Raw genomic sequence first — 21,363 nt, 5'->3', positions numbered from 1 at the left:
AGTTATAGATTTATCTAGCATGGAGGACAGCCAAAAAAATGAATAAATAAATATCGCTTTTCAATGTTGCAGACAGACCTTCTTCAGATTATCCTCAGTGTTTGATTATAGGTAAATCAGTGTTGACCAAACTTGGCAATTTTAACACCTGTGAAAACTCCCAGAATTCTCAGCCAGCTGGTTGGAGAAATCTGAGATTTGAAGTCCACAGGTCTTAAAATGACCAGAGTTAGACACCCCTGAGATAAATGCTTTCTGTTCATGAACTTGGTTTTTGTCAATGTAATGGACAGACTATCATTACTTTGTGTTTAAAATTGATGGGTTTTCTTCTATGCAAATGACAATGTTCTTACTTCATTTTGCTCTTGAGGGCTTTTTAATATTAAAGAGAAAAATTATAGAGGCAGAAGGAAGACAACGAGGTTCAGTACGGGACAATAAAAATGTATATACAACCCCCCCTCCCTTGTTTTAATTTGGCAATTTACTATACAGACTATAATTCCCAGAATATCCCAGTCGACATATTGGCTGGGAAACTCTGGGACTAAGATCGACACATCTTAAAGCTGTGGAGATTGACAAACAAGACCAATCGTACTGTAAATGTTATCAGGGGTCAAAAATTGCGCAGGAGGCTGAAATACATTTGAAGACAGCCGACAGGAAAAAAAGAAAGTGTCTTATAGTTTGTAGTAGACACCATTCCGGGTCAAGCCTTCTCTTTGGGCGCCAGGGCGGCTCCTCCCTTTCTGCGAAATCTCCAGCGAAGGAAAGCGGCGTGGCCCTGTTTTAGCCTTGATCAGACCGGCGGGCTCCGTGATGATAAGCACGCATTCGCCTCATTGTGGTCTCGGGTCGTTTGGGTGTGTAGTCTTAATAAAAGCATTCCAATGAAGAAAGAAAGAAAGAAAGAAAAAACCCGCACAGAGCTTCAGCTTTTCCTTTTGAAATTCAGGGCGAGTCCCCCTAGTGAAAGGGAAGAGGTCACAGGCGGGTTAGAGGCACAGGTCTTACCCTGCCAACTGGCGGCCGCCACTCTCGGTGTTCCCGGCTCTTCCAACCCCCCCCCCCCTCCTCGGGCTCTCCTGCGCGGCAATCTCGGCGCTGCCGGCGGAGGAGAGGATCGCCAAGCCCGCCGCCGGGCGAAACTCCTGCCTTCCCCGCCTCTTGCAGGCTCAAAGGGCACCTGGCCGGCGCGAAGGGGGCGAGGCTCCGCCTCCGCCGCCCTCTCCTTTTCTTTTCCAGGCTGCGGTGAAACTCCGGTGAAACTCCCGGGCGCTGAGAAGGGAGGAGGTGGAAGTTCTCCTGTGTCGTTGCTGCCGCCGCCGCCATCCAGTGGGAGCCTTTGCCGCGGATATGGGGCGCCTCTGCCAGCCTTGGCTGGGTCTGCTGGTCTTGGGAGGAGCTCTGGCCGTCGCCTCTGCTACAGGTGAGAAGCGAGAGGGGCGCTCGGGAAGTTTTCGCCCTCTCCCGTCGTCTTTTCCATCGGAGTCGGGGTTCCCGCCATTCGGGACCGGTGGGGACACGGGCTGTTCTGGGGGACATGCTGTGCGTGGGTTCCCCCCCTCCAAGGGGCTACTGGACCGAGAAAGGGGGGGGCTTGTCCTCTCACCAAAATGGCTGCCGTGGGGATAGGACCAAGGACAAAAACCTGTTTTATCAGGATGGCTACCTGCTTTGCCCCTTTTGCCCCTGCTCCCCATCCGCAACCCACTTTCTTCCTATTTTAGCGAAGATCACCTGTTGTTCTTCTTTTGTGAGAAAGGTTTAGGGGCCTTTCTTGGGGAAAATAAGGCTGGATCTGGTGGTGGTCCGCAACTTCCCCCCCCCGCTCCCCCCCCCGTTTCCCTTTTTTCAAAAAGGAAAGTGCCAGGTAGGACAGGAGAGGCGCAGCGGGAGTTTCTTTAGGTGTGCGGCTGTCCTCTGGGCACCACACTGGGGATTTAGCTTGACAGTCTAGCCTAGGCGACAGAAAAGGTTCTGGTGTCATCAAAGCAGGAGTAACTTCATGGGGACTTGACTCCCCAGTGAATGTGAGCGTTGAGTTGCTGTAGTGATGTTATCTATTCACCGAAGCTTTTTTTGTTTTTGTTTGATGAATTGAAACTTAACCTGATGACACAGCCTAGTTCCTAACAGAAACAGGTTCTTTAGAGGAGAATCAAAAGTTTGTTTTTTTAACTTCTTTGAAGCTAAGATCTTTAGTTACAAAGACGAAGTCCAGAAGTTCAGGAAGCTTTTTCTGCCTTGACTGCGTGAGAAGTCTCAGCTCAGCGTTTGAAAAGCTGACTTGTAGCAAACTAATTAATACCTTTTGTACTTTGATCGTTAGTGAAAAAATCTAAAGCGTTTATTTTAAAAACCCACTATCTTTTTCCTTACAAGCTAAGGTTGAACTTTGTTGTTTTCTTGGTGCATATATACCTAGCTAGCTAAGGGCGGAAGTACCTGTTTTCCAGTAATTGGTTGATATGGATATATATGTGTGTGTGTGTGTGTATTTAACTGCTTAAGCAACTATAAGTACTCTGTTCACTTTACCTTCATTTTAATTGCTTAGAAATTTTAATCTGGATTATAAACAGGGTGTTAGATTCTAAGAAAAGTGATAGATGGATTTACTGTATGTACAATCCAATAACATGGATGACTGTATCAACATGAACAAATGGTATATGATCCTAAAACAAGAAGTCCTTCCTATCTTGGCTTATGATATAATTTTGCAGTTTGATGAGTTGGGCATGGGCAGTGGTGCATTCTATTGGAGGTGGAAGGAAAAGTATCTATGGTTAAAATGACCTCCATGATTTGGGGGAGTTGCTAGAGCAGTGGTTCTCAACCTTCCCAATGCCGCGACCCTTTAATACAGTTCCTCATGTTGTGGTGACCCCCAACCATAAAATTGGTGTCTCAGTTCCTAAGACCATCGAAAATATGTGTTTTCCGATGGTCTTAGGCGACCCCTATGAAAGGGTCGTTCAACCCCCAAAGGCGTCCCGACCCACAGGTTGAGAAGCACTGTGCTAGAGGATCAGAGCAAATTCATATGTAATAATAATGAATGCAGTGTTTACAGTTTAATACTTAGTATTACCTTCATTAACCTGCATTAATATGCAAGATGAAGAGCTTGGGATATTGAGGTATTATTATACAGAGCCAAATAACATGGAATGCATGTGGTAACCTTAAATTGCTCAACATGAGAAGAACCTAAAATGCCTTTTACTTAGATGAAGAAGAGGCGTCTTTGCCTAATAAGGATTCCCTCTCTGCTTAGACAAAGCACATACTTTCTACATAAGGGAAACACTTCCTGTTTTTCCACCCAAGATACTTTCAAGGGGGTACTGTACAAAAGCATGACCTTTTCCAGTGAGCGCTGAACTGAGTTTGCATAAATTAATGGGTGAATTTCTAATCCAGTTAATGGCCTTCCTCACAACAGCATAAATATAATATAAAATGCACAGTCAAATACTTTAGTCTCAAGTAAGCTAGAGTAAAATGAGCTGGTGATATTGAGTGCTTGGGAACTGGCAGACAAAATATTGTGCCTGTTTCTCACTGTCTTGCACACATTACACGTTGTGAATCTATACACGATTCTCAGTGCCATGTTGATGCTAAAATACCATTTGACAGATTTATTGTGTTTTATTAATCTAAGTGAAATGCTAATATATACTGGTAGTCTATGTATGATATGCCATACATTAAGTAAATAAACCAATTGACAGAATAGTGGGATGGGGCATTTCTAAGAAAAGAAATATATTATTTCCCTTTATTTACTTTCTAGACCCTTAAGATAAAAATAAACCTAATAGGGTTGGAAGTAAAACCAGTTGTAAATTATTATATATGCATATGATATTTATTGAGCAAAAATGAATGTTTAGAGGATGAGTTATATATACATATATCCATGTGAGTTCCTTGAGGACTGCATATATTTTAAAAAGATGGAGAGGGCTGTATATATTTTGGCTATTTGGCCAGCTCACACTAGCAGGGCAAAGTGGGAATTTGGTGTATGCATTTGTTCTAATAATGTGTTGGTCTGTTCATAATAGCCTATAAATTCAAACTGTGGTCCATCTGAGACTCTGCAATTTAGACTGCAGGAATTTCCTTTTATAGAAAGCAAGGATGTTGAGGACGATCCTAGACAATAATTTTTCTCATTGATATATCTTGTTGTCCCCCAGATGTTTTGATTAAAGTCAATTGAAAACTCCCTTGCTTGCATTAAATCCTCTACAATGGCAAACAAATTGTATTTCTTAAAAAAGGAAATTGCCTTTCCAAATTTGCTATTTGGGCCAGACTAGATAAGATTTATCTATAAAATTGGAATTAGACATTAACATTAAAAAGCGAGAAAAGTTGCAGAGCTGATCATTCCTTTTTGTCCCTCCTTTTTTGGCTCCATCCAGAATGCTGAAGTCTTTCTGGTGTAAAGAGAAAAATAGGCATGTTACAGTATACATTTAAGGCATTTATTCCATTCCTTAAACTTCCTAATCCTTCCTATTCTGGGCTGATCTTTTTCCTTTTTTAGAGTTTTGCAACACCTATTTTGCCCGTCAAAATCTGTCCAAAGTTGTGACTTTTATGACATTGATTAGCTACACCCCTGCACCCGAAGAGGACTGTGTCTCCCTTCTTTCAGCTTTAAGAAAATCACTTTAAAACACAACAAGAACATTTTGCTATACCAATAACTCAACATACAATCACAACTGGAACTAGAATATTGGTTGCTGAGCAAGTGCTTGTTAAATGCATGACTGCTTCACTCAGTGACTATAATCCTGGCATTCAGGGTTGTAATTGTTAAGCAATCTCATGGGGTCATTAAACAGATAGAATCCCAGGTAAGGACCATGAGGTCTCAAGGTGGGTAAGAACTGGGAGGCTCCACTCAGGAATTGAAAATCCTTCTTTCTGAAATCCCAGCAGGATTTTCAGAGGGAAGAGACACCCACCCACAGCCTGTGTCAGAACTTACCTCACCTCTCTGCTTGGATTTTGGATCCCTCTCATCAGTGGGTACTGGCTGAAAAAGCTGTCTGCTGAAGGCTTTCAGTTGACTTCTGTGCATGAAAGGGAACTGACCTGATGAAGCTGAAATCTTCATCAGCTCCCATTCTGTACCCTGCTAAAGGACCTGCTAAAGTCTCCTTTGTGCATGGAAGAAAACTCCTTTGATGGGGTGCAGGAACAGAGCTTCAGGAGTTCAGCTCCATTTTACACCCCTTGGAAGAAGTTCAGCTCCCCTGAGTGGATAATTCTTTCAGCCAGTCCATAAAGATGAAAGGGAATCTTTTAAATAGCTGGCAGCAGCGTACAACCTTCCCTGCGGTCTTTCCCATTGACTTCATGGGGAAACTGGCAGAAAAGATTCCAAATGGCAGTTCCATGACTGTACGGTGCTTGGTAGCCAATCATAAGTCTGATGTTTCCGATGCTTTCATAATTCCAGACTGTTGTTAAACAGTCATAAATTGAGGACTACCTGAAAAGTGTTTCTTATTAGTCTTCCTATTGAAATTAAGTTAGCCTGTGTAGTCTCTTCAATTCACCAGTATTTTTATTCAAAGCAAATGAATTATAATACCAATTAAGTATTAATAACTTGTTACTTCATTATATAGGCTGTGTGGGAGATTATTAATGGCCAAGTAGCTTAACATGTTTGCTTTGTTTCTTATTTTTAGTGAGCAACCAAACTGTAATTTCAAAAGGAGGAAGAAGTTTTATTGGTCATAAAACCAATTCAACAAATGAAGACGTGTACAACATAGATGAGTTTGCAACCAAAATCCTTACAGGAAAACTGACTACAATTTTCCTCCCTATGATCTACATTATAGTCTTCATCATTGGCTTGCCAAGCAATGCTTTGGCTCTGTGGGTTTTCTTCTTCAGAACAAAGAAGACGCATCCTGCGGTGATCTATATGGCTAATTTGGCTCTGGCAGATCTCCTTTTCGTAATCTGGTTCCCTCTGAAAATTGCTTACCATATTAATGGCAACAACTGGATCTATGGGGAAGCCCTGTGCAAAATACTTGTTGGATTCTTTTATGGAAACATGTACTGCTCTATTCTTTTTATGACATGCCTCAGCGTGCAAAGGTATTGGGTAATTGCAAACCCCATACTGCACTCAAGAAAGAAGTCAGAAGTTGCTATGAAAGTTTCAGCTGCAGTGTGGATCGTGGTGCTGCTTGGCACAGTGCCGCTATATCTTATTAAGCAAACCGTTCATGTTTCTAACCTTAACATCACTACGTGTCATGATGTCTTACCGCAGTCTGTGTTGGCCAACGACATGTTCAACTACTTCCTTTCCCTGGCTATTGGGGTCTTCTTATTCCCAGCCATTCTCACAACTGTGGCTTACATTCTCATGATAAAAACTCTTAATGCTTCCATAACAGATGTAACGATTGGGAAGAAAAGGAGAAGAGCCATCAAGCTCATCATTACCGTACTTTCTATGTACTTGATCTGTTTCTTGCCTAGCAATATTCTGCTGGTGGTCCATTATGCCCAAATCAAAAGCAGTGGCTTCAGTAACATATATGCATCATATATTGTAGCCCTTTGCCTTTCTACTCTAAACAGCTGCATTGATCCGTTTATCTATTACTTCATTTCAAAAGACTTTAGGGATAATCTAAAAAATGCCCTCCTCTGTCGAAGTGTGCGCACCACCAAGAGGATGCAAGTTTCCCTCTCTTCAAACAGATACCCAAGAAAATCCCCCTCTTATTCCTCTAGTTCAAACACAACTAAGTCAACTTATTAAATTTGTGCATATGACGCAGGAGTATCTGGATTTCCATGGACAGAACATGAAACTGAACTCCAGTAACCTTTAGTAAACAAGTATTTACGGCTGACAGAACTTATTTCCATACAAAAGTATACGAACAAGCATGGTCTTTACGAAGGGAAAAATCAAAGTGGCACCCCTGATACGGACAATATAATATATTTGAGTTTGGGTTCAGACCAATACAAGACAGGATTATTTTTACAAGTGATTACCAGGTGTGCAAATAAGTTTTTCCTTATTGGTGTTAATCAAACAAGCATCTTGCATCCAGGATGCAAGTAATGGTCCTAACTACTATTAACTAGTTTGAGATTTTAGACAACTTCTGTTTTATAAAAACGGGGAACTGTAGAAGAACATACATGAGTAATTGTATGTGCTTGCCAAACCTGTCTTCCTAATCCAGGATCTATGAAAGTCCTGGAATACTGTATTATTAATATCCCAGTGACTGTTTTTTGCACTAATATACTTAATACTTTTATTTTAACTATGCTGTGAATATGCAATGTTTCCAGTAATGTAGCATGTAAATTGTAGGTTTATTGCAATATTTTAAATGTTTTTAATTAAATAAAGGAACACTTTTATATACTTGTTTGGATTTGTTTGGATTGATAAGAAATGTGTGAAATTTGCTTTCACTTTACCAAACTTCTTTCTTCGTGTGAAAGTTCCATTTTCTTCTCGCTGACTCCAAATGAAATAAAGATTTAAGAACCACATCTCCAAAGCAGTGAATGGATCAATAGAAGAACTGGTTGATTTCATTTTCTCTGCTGTAAGATCCCCACCAGGGCCACTAGTGTGTCCAGGCAGGCTTCCTGCCCACCTAATTATACTTTATTAAATTTAATTCCTGTTGGGGGACAACAGAGACAAAATGGCCCACTCCAAAGCAACAGCGTTTTAGCACCATCTTATCTGTTTTTTATAATAGTCCCATTGGCTTTCTGAGGAAACTGTGGTCGAGTGGCTTTAGCCTACTGCTTTTTTTGAAATGTAGTTACCTGTCCAAACACACACACACACACACACACACACACACACACACACACGGAAACCAGTAAGAAAAAGCACTGGCTGGGACTGAGAAACACCTTCCCAAAATCAATTTCCATGAACTTAAGTGTTTTGTGAATAGTCATGTCCTCCTAGAGGAGATATTTTGTAGAAGCATCACTAACATACGCAACATTTTAAACGTTTTCATCAATACCTCAATGCTTGTCTATTCTCTGCCCCTCGCCTCCACTTGTCTGTTTTATAACACCTTTTGTACTAAAAGTGATCTGCCATTTATTTTAGATGCTCATACCAGTATTTTAGCTTGGATTGCAATCTGTTGCTAATCCAAAACTAAGCACTTTTTTTTTTCATCTCTAGCAATGTAGACTGCTCCTGAATTGGGCATGGCAGGATGCAGGTATCAAAACAGTGATAAATGATTTTTCTCAGTAATTCTGTTCTGCGTTGAGATATTTTAGAGGTCAAATCCATGTCTCTATTTTATCTGGTCTTACAAATATGTTTGAAAATAGCATTAGTAAACTAATGTACAGTAGGCAAGTCAATGTTTGTAAAACTTGAAAAAAATCTTAGTAGAAGCACCAGCTTGAACTCATGACTCAAGAAAGCCCCCCTTTTTAAGCTGACTGATATTAGTACTTAAGAACTTACTTTGCTTTTACTAAATTTTTCCTCTAAAGAAGAGAACTTCCAGCAAACCAAAGTAGAACATAATTAAGAATTCTAAGTTTGTTTTTTTTAAAAAATGAAGCTAATGGTTATAAAAATGCAAAACATTTTGAGTGTTTCAACTGTTCTGAGCTCAAAACAAAACGTCTTAGGGATTTCAAATTTGTCGTTTCATACACACCCTATGGAAGAGTCAGTAGTTAGAACATTTCCTTCATAGTGTTTTCCCCAGCAAGGTTTACTTTTTTTTAAAGTAATCAACCAATTGTTGATTCAATGAATCAGGAATTGAGCCTAATGTCATGGACTGAGAAAATGAGTAATCCAAAATCACCCACCAGCAGCACTAGAACTCCCAGTCTCCTGGTTTCTAGCCTAGTGCCTTAACCATTAAACAAAACTGGCTCTTAGTAGTTAAAACAATACCAAAGATAATAAAACTACAAATTCTTAACTATATTAACTCACATTCAAAGGCAACATCACATAAGCAATGAGAGGTCACAGGACCTTGGGAATGTTTCTCCCCATGATGGCGAACCTATGGTACATGTGCCAGAGGTGGCATACAGAGCCCTCTCTGCTGGCACGCGCACCATTGCCCCAGGTCAGTTCTCCGTGGTGTTTCTTTTATGAGCTTCTATTTCCCTGCAAGTGATGAAACTTCTGTCACGAAAGAAAAAGATCTTACCGCTTGCCATGCTGCCAGTGTTGGGATGCCCTGCCTCCCACCTGCCCGATGGTCTTTGGGTCTCTGTTGCGCATGCACACCTTCATGCATGTGCACACTGTTCAGTTTGGACATGCGCACATGTGCAGTTTGGGCATTTGGTGTCTAAAGGTTCACCATCGCTGGTTTATCCTACCTTTGATGGACTAGCACAAAGTATCTCATGTTTAAAAATGAGCTATTTTTTGGTCTTCAGATATTTCTCTTCCTACTTGCAAAGCAAAAATCTTGGAAGTTATGCATTCAGTGTAGCTATGCTGCTATGATCACTACAATCCCTACATTTTCTCTCAGAAAACTTCTTAAAATGTAATTTCCAAACAGTGTGCCTTAAAACTTAATGTTTTCAATAACTAAACAACTTCCTTTCTGAAAGTAACCATTTTCTGCTTTGTTGGCTGTGGCTTTTTTCTTTTTAAGCATCTGCTGAGTTAACTTTTATATGACAGGGCCTCCTGTACTTTGTCAGGATACTGCCAGACCATGTTACAGGAGCCTGTTGGCTGCATTTTTCTGTGATTCACTACTCCAGGAAACTGCCTTTCAAATGACTCATCCTCAGAAATATGAGTCATGTTCAGAAATGCAGGAAGGAGTGGGCTTTGTGAATTATCCCTCTCCCCCCCATTTTTTTTACATTCTAAAAGCCAAGCACCTAAATTGTCAGGGGGGGAAGTCCCTCCCACTTTAATTCCTGGATATAATCTGTTTTAGGAACGTAGAAACATTTTACGTATAGAAATGTGTGCAAAACAACTGCTATTGTTGGTATTCACCAGATGGCTTAATTCCAGCTGCCATTAACTTCCCAAAGGTCAGGAAATTTGGGAAATTATGAATTTTAAAGTCCAAAGAGAGATGGATAAGATTAGCTTGAAAACTCAGGCTTGAACATATTAAGAATATGAGGACAAAAAAAGATTTGGTGACATGGTTCAGTCATCATACTAAAACATGATTTACTAAATAAGCTACCATTTGCTGGGTTTGAAGTATACTAAACCAGAAATCGTGGTTTATAAAGAGCTCCTGTATTAATACTATTAGACAGAGCCTGCCAGTCCTTAAAATATAATTAAAATGGCCCAGATTTCACAACTCAACAAAGTTTTAAAAGATCTGAGCTCCTGCAGATTGTATGAGTTCAGGTGTTTTATTTTAAAATCAAAATCATTGCAAAAGATATTTTAATTTGAGTGACTGAGCAATTTATCTAGTATTTCGTAAAGAACCCTGGTCAAAATTCCCACTGATAATATCCCCATGCATATCTATGCATACTCATTCCTGGATACTTAGTCCCCTGTCCTCCCACAGTCTCAAATCCCTTCTTCCTTTCCTTTGTTCTCACCTTTGCTTTCTCATCTTCTGATAACATTGAAATGCTACAGGTATGCTACAAAGTGAAGTCATCCCAACAACTGCATTTTGCCAGGAGACACAAGGAACACGTAGGAAGGAAAGCTGTTCCCAACTCACTGGAAACTGCCCTTGTTTTCCTATGCTTTGTTCACACCATTGCAAGTCCCAATATGGAGTGACTCAATCATGAAGCAAAGAGCATGGTAGTCTCTTCATTTAAAAAAAAAAGACCAGAAGAAATGTGCCAGTATATTTGTTATCTTCACTGCAGAGGTACAGAAAGCTGGGAGAGGGAGGGAACTTAATGCAGAACAACTGGAGTTTCTTTTTAATTGTTTGCAGTATGCTACCATTGTTTTGCAGCTTGCACTTTCCTATTGATGGGGACATTCCCTTAGTAATTGCAGAGAAATCATTTCATAAAACTTTGATCTCTATTGATTAAAAAAAAAAGATCTATGTGCCATGGAGCTTGCGAGGAGCCATCTCCAGGTTAGATCCACTGGATTTTCACCTGGGAAGTCCAATTCTGAGATGTTCTAAACAATAACTACAAAGGTAAAGGTAAACATTTCCCCATTCCAAGTATGTCTGAGTCTAGGGGGCATGCTCATCTCTATTTCTTAGCTGAGGAAGCCAACATTGTCGAAAAACATTTCAAAGATCATGTAGCCAACATGACTAGACATAACTATAGCACACGGAACGCTGTTACGTTCCCACCAAAGTGATGTCTATTTACAGTATCTACTCCAGTGGTGAATTCCTACCGGTTCGGTTGAACCGGTAGTGGTTTGGCATCCTGGGTCACTGGAACTGGCAGTGACCCAGGCCTGCCACGCCCCCGAACTGGTTCTCCTATGGTGCCGCCATCTTGTTTTTTGCTCCTGCGCATGAGCAGAACAATTTTTATTGTACTGCACATGCGCGTGCCTGGTGTGCCCATGAGTAAACCAGCAGTAGTGACTGCCAGAACCCACCCCTGTTCTACTTGCATTCACTTGCTATTGAACTGCTAGGTGAGCAAGATCTGGGGCAAGTAATGAGAGTTCACCCCATTATGCAATGCTCAAGTCTCAAACCCGGGCTGGCAGCTTTCCAGCTGATAAGTTCAGCATCTTTAATCACTGAGCCCTTGTGCAGCCTTTTCAGGAACCAAAACCTGAAAAAACAATTCTTTACTTAAGCTGGATAAAAGTCAATACTATAAAGCAGATATTCACTAAAGGCTACCTACTGCTCTGCAAGCTGAGAAGAAAGGCTGGATTTCCTCCAAGGATATCCAGAAACAAAGCAAAATTGCTGAAATGGAACAAGATAATCTCACCAGATACGTTCTTAAGCCTATGTTTGTGGCAACAATAAGAGGTTCAAGTATCTGACACCAGTGTGTTGCTATGTTTTAAACGAGTTTCTGTTAAAAGCAACTCACCTCTTTGGCACTGAGTCAGGTTTTGGCTGTTTGTTTTATGCACCAACTTTCAGTGTTTGGACTAATGACACCTACAAGAAGGCTGTTGTGTATTGTAATCCCTTCTCACTCCTCAAAGTGCTGTCATAGACATTAGGTAAGGAAAGCTAACAGCGGGATGAACCAAAACTCACAGTAAGCACATATTCTTTGAGAAGTAATAACAAAGATCTTAGCACAGTAATCAAGTTCATTAGAATTTTTTGTCAGGCTGGAAACATAGTGATTAAAAATGCTTTTAAGAGTAAAAGGGAATGTAGTTGAGTGCACTCATATAATCAAAGAGATACATATTGCATAATAAAGTAGATGTAATAAATGAATATTGCTAGGAATTATGACATAGTTTGCTGTTCAGTAGCATCTTAAAACGGAATGGATGATTTGGTGTGCAAACTTAATTAGGCTTTTAGGCTGTGTTTCCATCACATTCTGCAAAAAGGGCAATCAGAAAAAGAATAACACAATTGTCCAATTTGATTTCTAGCGCTAATCAGAACAAATAGGTCACTCAAAATGCAGAGAGCAGATGCATGCAAAACAAAGTAATCCTTTATATTAACAAGCATGGTGATTAATTTTAGATGGTGACATGGCCTTCGTATCTTGGAATTCTAAGATATATTACACTACTACAACTCTCTAACAAGTTATGAAAACTGATCAAGACTAGCTGTACATATTTCTCCCTGTTTCATGCATATTTTTGTTGACTGCAGATCCTTCTGGCTCCTTTTTGCTCTGCTATATCTTCTTGTCTAATACTGTATCTTCCCATTAAGAAAAAAAAAAGATCAAAGAAGTAGGTGTGATAAGAAAAGAGCTAACTAAACTTTTGATAAAGAAAGGGAGGTAATTCGATAATTTTATTTTTTACAGTTGGTCCGTAGTTACAGCAAATAGCAAACAGTGTGGTCAGCTTCAGTATAGCCTGATTTAGCACGAGCAGCTGATTAGCGGTTGGATCTGCCTCCCAGAATACCTCCTATTGGCTGTTCTAGGCCCATCGCCTCTGTTTATCCCCGCCGCCTGGTACAGGCTGAAAATGAGACATATGGAGGCCAAAAATTGGGCGTGCAGAGGCCAAAACGGGATGCGCGGAGGCTGAAAATGGGGCATGCGGAGGTGGTGATAAGTAGCAGCAGTGATCCTCACAGCCTGGAACAGCTGATAGGAGGGATTCCGGGAGGCAGATACAACCACCAATCAGCTGCTCATGCTAAATCAGGCTGTGCTGAAGCTGACCATGCTGTTTGCTGCAAGGAGGGAAATTGCTGGGAGGCAGAGGCCGAAGGGTGGGGGCCAGTGGGTGGGTGGGGCTTTGGCAACATTCACTGTAGAAGATACACAGACCTTTCTACCCACTTTTTAAAGGGGGGAAGTACATCTTATACTCCAAAAAATATGGTATATCTGAACGACTTGCATACACTTTTAAATCCATGACTTTTCCATTTTTCCATAATACAGATTGTCATCATCTTAGATTAAAGTCATAATGTTCCAAGCTTCAAATAACATAAAAGTAGTTTCTTTCTCTGATTATTTACTGCATTCTGCAAACTTCTATGGGACTTGTCTGGTGTAAATTCCTTCTCTTTCAAATGCATCCCTACATTTGTTTTTGATTTTGGAAATGGAAGTAGGATTTTGGAGGCCAAAGCTGATGCTAACTGGAATCGAATTCTTCTGTAGCTTTCTGAAAAACTGTTGGCAGTAATAATGTTTCTGGCCTCTTGCCACAGCTACAAAAATTAGCCTTTTTTGTACTTAACTCTACTGCAACATCATATTACCACCCATGATGTTTGGCAGACATATGCCGTTGATAAGCCAGTTTATCTAATCTTTATAGAATAGATTATGCATGAAATTGCGTCTGTATTCTGGCTGTGAACTGTGTCTGATTAGCAACATTAGAGTTTGCTTTTGTATATAATACATAAATATGAACAAACCTAAATGATAACTATTGCTATCTGGCACACAGTCCATCTCTCATCCTAGAGAGACAATCTGAGATGATGAATTCCATTCTATTGGATCAAAATACTAGCTTCAACTTGTATACTCTCACTTGCTGCCCTTTTCTAGGATCTCAAGCAGTTTATACTCTAAACTGTGACGTTAAATTTGCAGGTACAAAGCATATTTTTTCCATTGAGCAGTATTTAATCTCCGCCAGTCAATGATGAAAAGGTAGATGACTGAAGCTTCTATCACAGTGATAGAACCTAACCATTTTCTAAAGGTGTGCCAAAATTGTGTGTGTACATGCTATTGCATGCGCCTGCGTGCCCACCCACCTGTGCATGTGCGTGAGACCCCCCACCAGTGCATGCGTGTGAGACCCCCCCATGCATGCGCATGTACCCCCCATGCAGGGGGAAGTTTTTGCCCTCCCCAGACTCTGGAGACTTTCCTGAAGCCTGGGGAGGGCAAAAGTGGTCTTCTCCCACCCTCCGGAAGGCTGAAAATCAGCTGCCCCGTGTGCGCATGTCAGTGACGTGCGGTGAGGTTTATGACTGGTGAGGCACTGACACAGTGCTGGGTTTCAAATATTTTTAGACTTGTGGACTTCAACTCCCAGAATTCCACAGCCAGGCATGCTCAGTTCCAATTTAAAGCGACAGCATTTGTTTTTCTCCTTTGCTCCTTCTTTCTTTTTCTTTTTCTTCTCCTTCCCCTCCTTCCTCCCTCTCTCCCTTCCTCCCCCTCTCTCAAACACAAACACACACACACACACACACACACAAGTTGGATTGGACTATCTCTCCTACCCCTTCCCTCTCTCACTCACTCTCAAACAAACCCTCCCACACACAAAAGTTGGATTGGATATCTTTTCCAGTGGCTTGAAAGCAGCTCCTCTGCCATCCCCCACCCCCATTCCCCTGCTGCCTTTCCCAAACACCTCCACCATTGCAAATGCAGCCTGCTGTCTGGGTGGGAAATGCCTGGAACACAATAAAGCCCACCCACTCACCTCCTGCTGGCAGGCTGGGGTGAGAGGAGAGGCAGAGAAGCCGGAGGGGAGCCGAGCCTTCCAAAAGAAAGAGGCTGGGGGGAAGTGTGTGTACTACAGCATGGCTCTTTGCCTGGCTTCCTGCCTCCTCCTGTGGTCTCCTCAGTGCTCACTTGTGTTCTCCCTCCCCAAGTGTAGTTTGATTGCAGGTGGAGCCACGTTGCCTTTTCAAACTTGTAATCAGTGAAGCTGGGCTAGATTTTTATATAGTTTTATCCAGCTGTGTGTGTGAGAGAGAGAAATGAATGGGGGCCTGGGGAGGAAGTCACTACACTTGGGGAGGGAGAGCACCAGTGAGGTTAAGCAGAGTCATCCACGGTGAGGCAGCAACTAGCTCAGCTTTTTCCTTTTACTTTTTTTTTCATGAGAGTGGTGAGGCTGTGCCTCACTTGCCTCACCTGACTGCACGTCACTGGCGCATGTATGCTGGAGTTGTGGAGTGCTGTGCCGGCAAATATAGCTCCGCATGTCACAGGTTCGCCAACATGGTTCTATCATAACAGAAGAAGCAAGCAGTTACTTGTAACTTTATTTTTTTGTTACAATTGGACACAGAATTCCATATAGTTCTAAGAACTATAGGAAACATTTTTAAAATTATGGTCTCACACAAAATGGATAATACTGAATCCCATTCCCTCATATTACTTTTGTTAAATACATTTAGAACGGATACATTTTATTTAAGGAAATGAGTAGTTTATAATGAGGGAGTTCATAGTTGGTGTTAAACTTTAACATAGGTTTCTAGCTTAAATTTGAAGTGCTATGTATCCTTATGGGAAAGTTAAGCTTATTGAAATCAATGGGACCTATTGCTGAACTGGATTTTCAGGACCATCAAACAGGGCATAATAATGCTACCTTCAAACATCTAAGATATTTCACCAGAGACGTTTGTGGTTTCCTTGGAAACTTTGCACAAAGCTGGTTGGGTGACTTTGGGCCAGTCACTCAATCTCATCCCAACTCACTTCATAGAGTTATTATGGGGAAAATAGGGCAAGAAAAAAAGTCTTAAGTATGTTTGTCACCTTGAATTATTCATAAAAAATAAGGAGGGGTGAAATTAAAAAATGAGAATTGGTAAAATTGTAGGGATGGTGGGCCTTTGGTGTAGTAACTTTGACAAATCTGTTTTCACTACTCTCTGGATCCAGACCGATGTTCTGAAAAACACCCATAAGAGTAGGTGGCTGCTTACATTCCAAATTATTGAATTAGAGTTTTCTTAGTTAAATATTAATTACTGTAAAATTAACCATAAGTAGTTATGATTACTACTTAAATATAATTACTAGCAACAAGAAATGCAAGTAGAGCTGAGTATTTACTTTTTTCCCAAAGCTCTGCATAGGTAGCCCACTAGATGCAGGATTAATTATAGCTATTTTGATATTATGTTTATATTAGCATACTTTGCGAGCCTGAATATATGATGTGGTATAATATATATGCAAATAACCTGGCATGTGCAGTGGATTATTAAAAAAAAAAACACTGAGCTTTAAAGTAAGGACTTTGCTAAGTTGAGCGTGACTAATATTAACTATATGGATATGTCCCTGTAGTTTATTTGGCAAGCTGCAAAAGTGGTTTACTGTTGACTTTGCAAGCCAGCCTACAGCCCTGGGAATTTCTGAATTTTTTTCTCTTTAAGTACTAAACGTATTTGATTCCCCCCCACACACACACACTTTAAATCAACCAAACTTAAAAAAAAACTTTCTGTGATGACTATTTTATAAGGTGACCAACTTTTTTACAATGAAAAGGAGGACAAAACACGTTCTATTGTCCAAAATGCTAAGGTGACCAACTTTCTTACAATGAAAAGGAGGACAAATAAATTGGAAAAAATATATCGCAAAGAAAAGAAATATTTTATTCATTGCAACAATAATACACTAAAATATGATATATACATAATAAAAACATTTGCAACATTTTATATTGTAATTATGCTTACATGCCTGTTAATTATTATTTAAATGAGTACTTTTCCATTGAATTAATATTTTTTGTCAATGTATCATCTTCTAACAATATATTGGAAATATCTGAACAAGAAATATCCTTCATATTGAATTTTACAGCAAGTGCTGCAGCTAGAGTATCAACATTCAATCTCGATTTCTCACTTGTCGAAAAATCATTGGCAATTGAAAAAAAACTCTTTCAACTGCTGCATTAGTTCCAGGGCAGCACAACGTAAATTGAACAAGCATAAATAAATGTTCACATGGAATATGTTCATTTTTGAAATGGCTGAAAATATCCACCCATCTTTTATCAATTTCAACATGTTGATTTTCCCATTGTATTAATTTTTCAGAATTTAAATATACATTCAGTCTTCTAATTTCTTCAAAGACACTATTGCCATCTATTTTAATGTCTAGCATTTCTTTAGATAAAAATTCAACACAAGATTCAATATCTGTTCAATATACTTGCGATGAAGTAAAAAAAAACACCATTAAAAACTGTTTAATAAAATACGTCACATAACGCGCAACAGATTAGCCTTCAAATATCAAAAAGAAGGACATGTAGGAGGACACTTTTCAAGGGAGGACAGAACTTACAAAAGAAGGACTGTCCTCCCTAAAGGAGGACAGTTGGTCACCTTATATTTTAGTATATGTTAAATCATCCCAAGTGTATAATTTCATGCTTCTAAGCCAAGCTAATTCTCCTTTGTGCCCTATAAATCTTATGTAACATTAATATCCAACTGCAATGTTATACCTACTTAGAGGAAGAAAAGAAGAGGGATAAATAAACAAGGAAGGTGCTATATTCTTACCTAACTGAGAGACAAGAATGTTGAAGAGCAAGACTCTTATGGTTTCTTAATACTAGGTCTTTATGTCCTTAACATAACTGCTCTTAATTTATAAACTCTTTATTGTTCTTTTAATATGCTGGAATCAGGTTTATGGTAGATTACAAAATTATCCAGAGATTTTCCTGATGATGGCAGGAACGTTTAGCTAAATATGAAAGAAGTAAGAAAGCAAATATTAACTTAACCTAGTGCCTATTATTACAAAGGTGGGAAAAAGTTAAAGTGGATTTTGTTACACTTTCATACTTGGCAGATTACTGATTCACAAATGATTTACTAATTGCATCAATAACATGATTTTTCCAAAGGTGGCTCATGGCTTTAAAAAAGAAAAGAAAAGAAAAGAAATCATTCAACATGGTCAAAGTCTGACAAGTCTGATTTTGCCCATCTCTTCATAACACTACAATTTATTTATAATATGTCATGGGCTCCCTCTTCTGATTATGTTTTGAACATCAGGTCTTTTAAAAACATTCCATACCCACATTCATTCATTTAATCAATTTATATGTTGCCACAACTATGGAATTCCACAACACTACCTTATTACAATGCCAGTAATATTGGACCGGAACGCCCTCTGCACAGTCACTCATGCGCTTGTGACGTCTCGACTGGACTACTGTAATGCTCTCTACATGGGGCTCCCCTTGAGATGCACCCGAAGGCTGCAGCTGGTTCAGAATGCGGCCGCGCGGACAATTGTGGGAGCTACTAGATACTCCCACGTAACACCTTTGCTGCGCGGGCTGCACTGGCTACCTGTGGCTTTCCGGGTGCGTTTCAAGGTGTTGGTTATCATCTTTAAAGCGCTCCATGGCACAGGACCTAGTTATCTGCGGGATCGTATCCTGCCCCATACATCCCTTCGGCCGATTCGCTCTCACAGAGAGGGACTCCTCCGGGTGCCGTCCACTAGGCAATGCCAGCGGGCGACGCCCAGGAGTAGGGCCTTCTCTGTGATGGGCCCGACCCTCTGGAATGACCTCCCCCCAGATATCAGGACTACCACCGACCTCTGCTCCTTCCGTAAGAAGCTAAAAACCCACCTGTTCAATTTAGCCGGCCTGGCCTAATTCCCAATTTTAGTCCCTCAAGCCTGCATTTTTAAGTTTTTTAGGGGTATGCTTTTAGTTGCTTTTAATTTTTACTTTTCTGTACAGCTATATTAGGTTTAATTCATTTTTAAGGGTATAGGATATTTATCTTTTGTATTTGTTTTAATGAGACACCTGTACACCGCCCCGAGTCCCTTCGGGGAGAGGGGGCGGTCTATAAATCCTGAAAATAAATAAAAAAATAAAAATAAAGTAATAACTTCATTGGCTTAGTTTTCTGTTTTTATTATGTAGCATTTACAAAACCACTTGAATTGTTTTGTTCCTTTTTACTAATTATTTCTTTATCCTATTATTCAACCTCCTGTTTACTCCCACCCTAAAATAAGGAACTATTAAAAACAATTGACAATGTGTCCAACCTATCTATACATTACTATTAGCAATAAAAATGATCACCAGTAAAATACCCTTCAAAAACCACACAATCAAAATTATAAACATTGACAAGTCTTCAAACCAACCATATTTCAATTGATGGATACTCCATCCTAGATGGGTTGTTTTCTCCATGGACTTAGTTCAAAAAGACCAGGTTGATAAATTTAAGAATATTACATTTCAGAGAAATGAAGTCCTGCCATATGTTCTTGGAGATGCCTCAGACATTCACAAGGGGAGTAAAAAAAGATAAGTCAAAACAATGGGTGTGGTCAGCAACCAAAAACCATTCCTTTTTACCAGTGTTGCACACACAGCACACTTAAGAGGGAGGTAGTGTTATGGTCATGCAGTTGTAGCTGCCATCTTCAATTCTCCCAGAATGCTCCTGTATCAAACATGTTCTTTGTTTAAAGTTTAAACAAATGGTATTTTGTTTTATTCCACTTGATTATGGCAATACTTAAAATAGAGTCATGAGGGGATGAATTTAAATTAGTAGTTTCTTATTATTTTGGCTTGTGGCTTGTGGAGAGTATGTGGATATAAATCAGTTCTCTGCTGGCCGCATGTAAGAAACAACAAACTTCTTCTAAAGCAGGAGTGTCCAATCTTGGTAACTTTAAGACTTGTGGACTTCAACTCCCAGGATTCCTCAGCCAGCATGAGTTAGAGATGAAATTGCCCCGTATTAAAACACAAGGGGGAGACACACTCCAAAGAAAATATCTAGTTGTAATGCATAATAGGGTTCTGGATTAAAATTAAAATTGTTGCTCTTTGCTCAAAGTTGTTTTATCGTTAACATTTATGATGTTTGAGGGTAATATTTAGCATTTTTCAGACTTGATAATTTTAAGATGTGTGGACTCCCAGATTTCCCTAGCCAACTAGTTTAGATTCATCATGGGTGCAGTATTTTAAAATCTTTTTTATTCTATGTAAGTCCTTGAGAGTCTTTTTGAAAGTGGTGGGATAACACTGTGCTTAATAATAAAAAATACATGTAAAATAATCCTTTAAAAATGCACATATGATCAGAGTTCCATTCCTCAACCATAGTTCTGTCTTTTCCAGATAATATTCACTAGAAATGTACTGTGTTGGATCAAAGGAAGGTGAACTGTTGTCATTTTTTACAATGTGGAAAGTACAAATAGAACTGGTTGTGCTCAGGCCCCGTCAGAGATTTTGTTATGTGAAATGCAGCAGGAAATGCTTTCCTTTTCTACTCAATGCATTTAGCCAGGTAAGGGTTTAAACACATATTTCCAATAGTATTTAGGGACCTATAGGCTGCCCACTTAGTCTTGTAAAGTATGAAGTATTTTAACTAATTTAATTAATCAGTTAAGCATTTGCTTATTTACCGTAAATTTTAAATCTCGAAACAATATACTGAAATATTTCTTTTTAAAAAATTGTTAAAGAGTGACACCATCTTTCTAGCTAGTTAAACCCATGGCAATATTCTATTTTGTAAAAGAAAAGACATGGTGTTTTAGCCCATTTGATTTGAACAAGGAAAGAATATCTAAACTCAAACTGATCGTTAGGTGGATACCCCTGGGCCTTCCACAATTGTTTGCCTTTATGTATACTGCAGGGCTCTTATAAACCAAATATATCATCCGAGATATAAATTTTCTTTGCATTAAATGAAACATACTTAATAGAAGAGATGGAAGAGTATGTTTTAGTTAACTTAGTGCTTATGCTCATTTTTCCTCTTGCCCTGTCTCTCAACTCTCCTAACACACTTCGAAAAACCCATATGGAATCATTATTGCCCCAAAGTAGAATGTACCTGTGTGGAAAGAAATTAACAGGGATTGATTACGCATGCTGCCTCAGCCTCTTAGGGA

At 39.7% G+C, this 21,363-nt stretch overlaps 1 protein-coding gene across 1 annotated transcript; it reads left to right on the top strand.

The window, feature by feature from the left end:
- The first annotated feature begins 231 nt into the window (after positions 1 to 231).
- On the top strand, positions 232 to 7,449 carry F2RL1 (F2R like trypsin receptor 1). The gene is made up of 2 exons (XM_081940135.1): positions 232 to 1,435; positions 5,733 to 7,449. The coding sequence occupies exons 1-2, from the start codon at positions 1,363 to 1,365 to the stop codon at positions 6,827 to 6,829; spliced, it is 1,170 nt and encodes a 389-aa protein (XP_081796261.1). The 5' UTR covers positions 232 to 1,362; the 3' UTR covers positions 6,830 to 7,449.
- Positions 7,450 to 21,363: the final 13,914 nt, after the last annotated feature.

The sequence above is a fragment of the Natrix helvetica genome (genome assembly GCF_964273705.1).
Source record: "Natrix helvetica genome assembly, chromosome: 2".
In the NCBI taxonomy this organism is placed as follows: domain Eukaryota; kingdom Metazoa; phylum Chordata; class Lepidosauria; order Squamata; family Natricidae; genus Natrix; species Natrix helvetica.
This window is presented reverse-complemented; position numbering and strand designations above follow the sequence as displayed.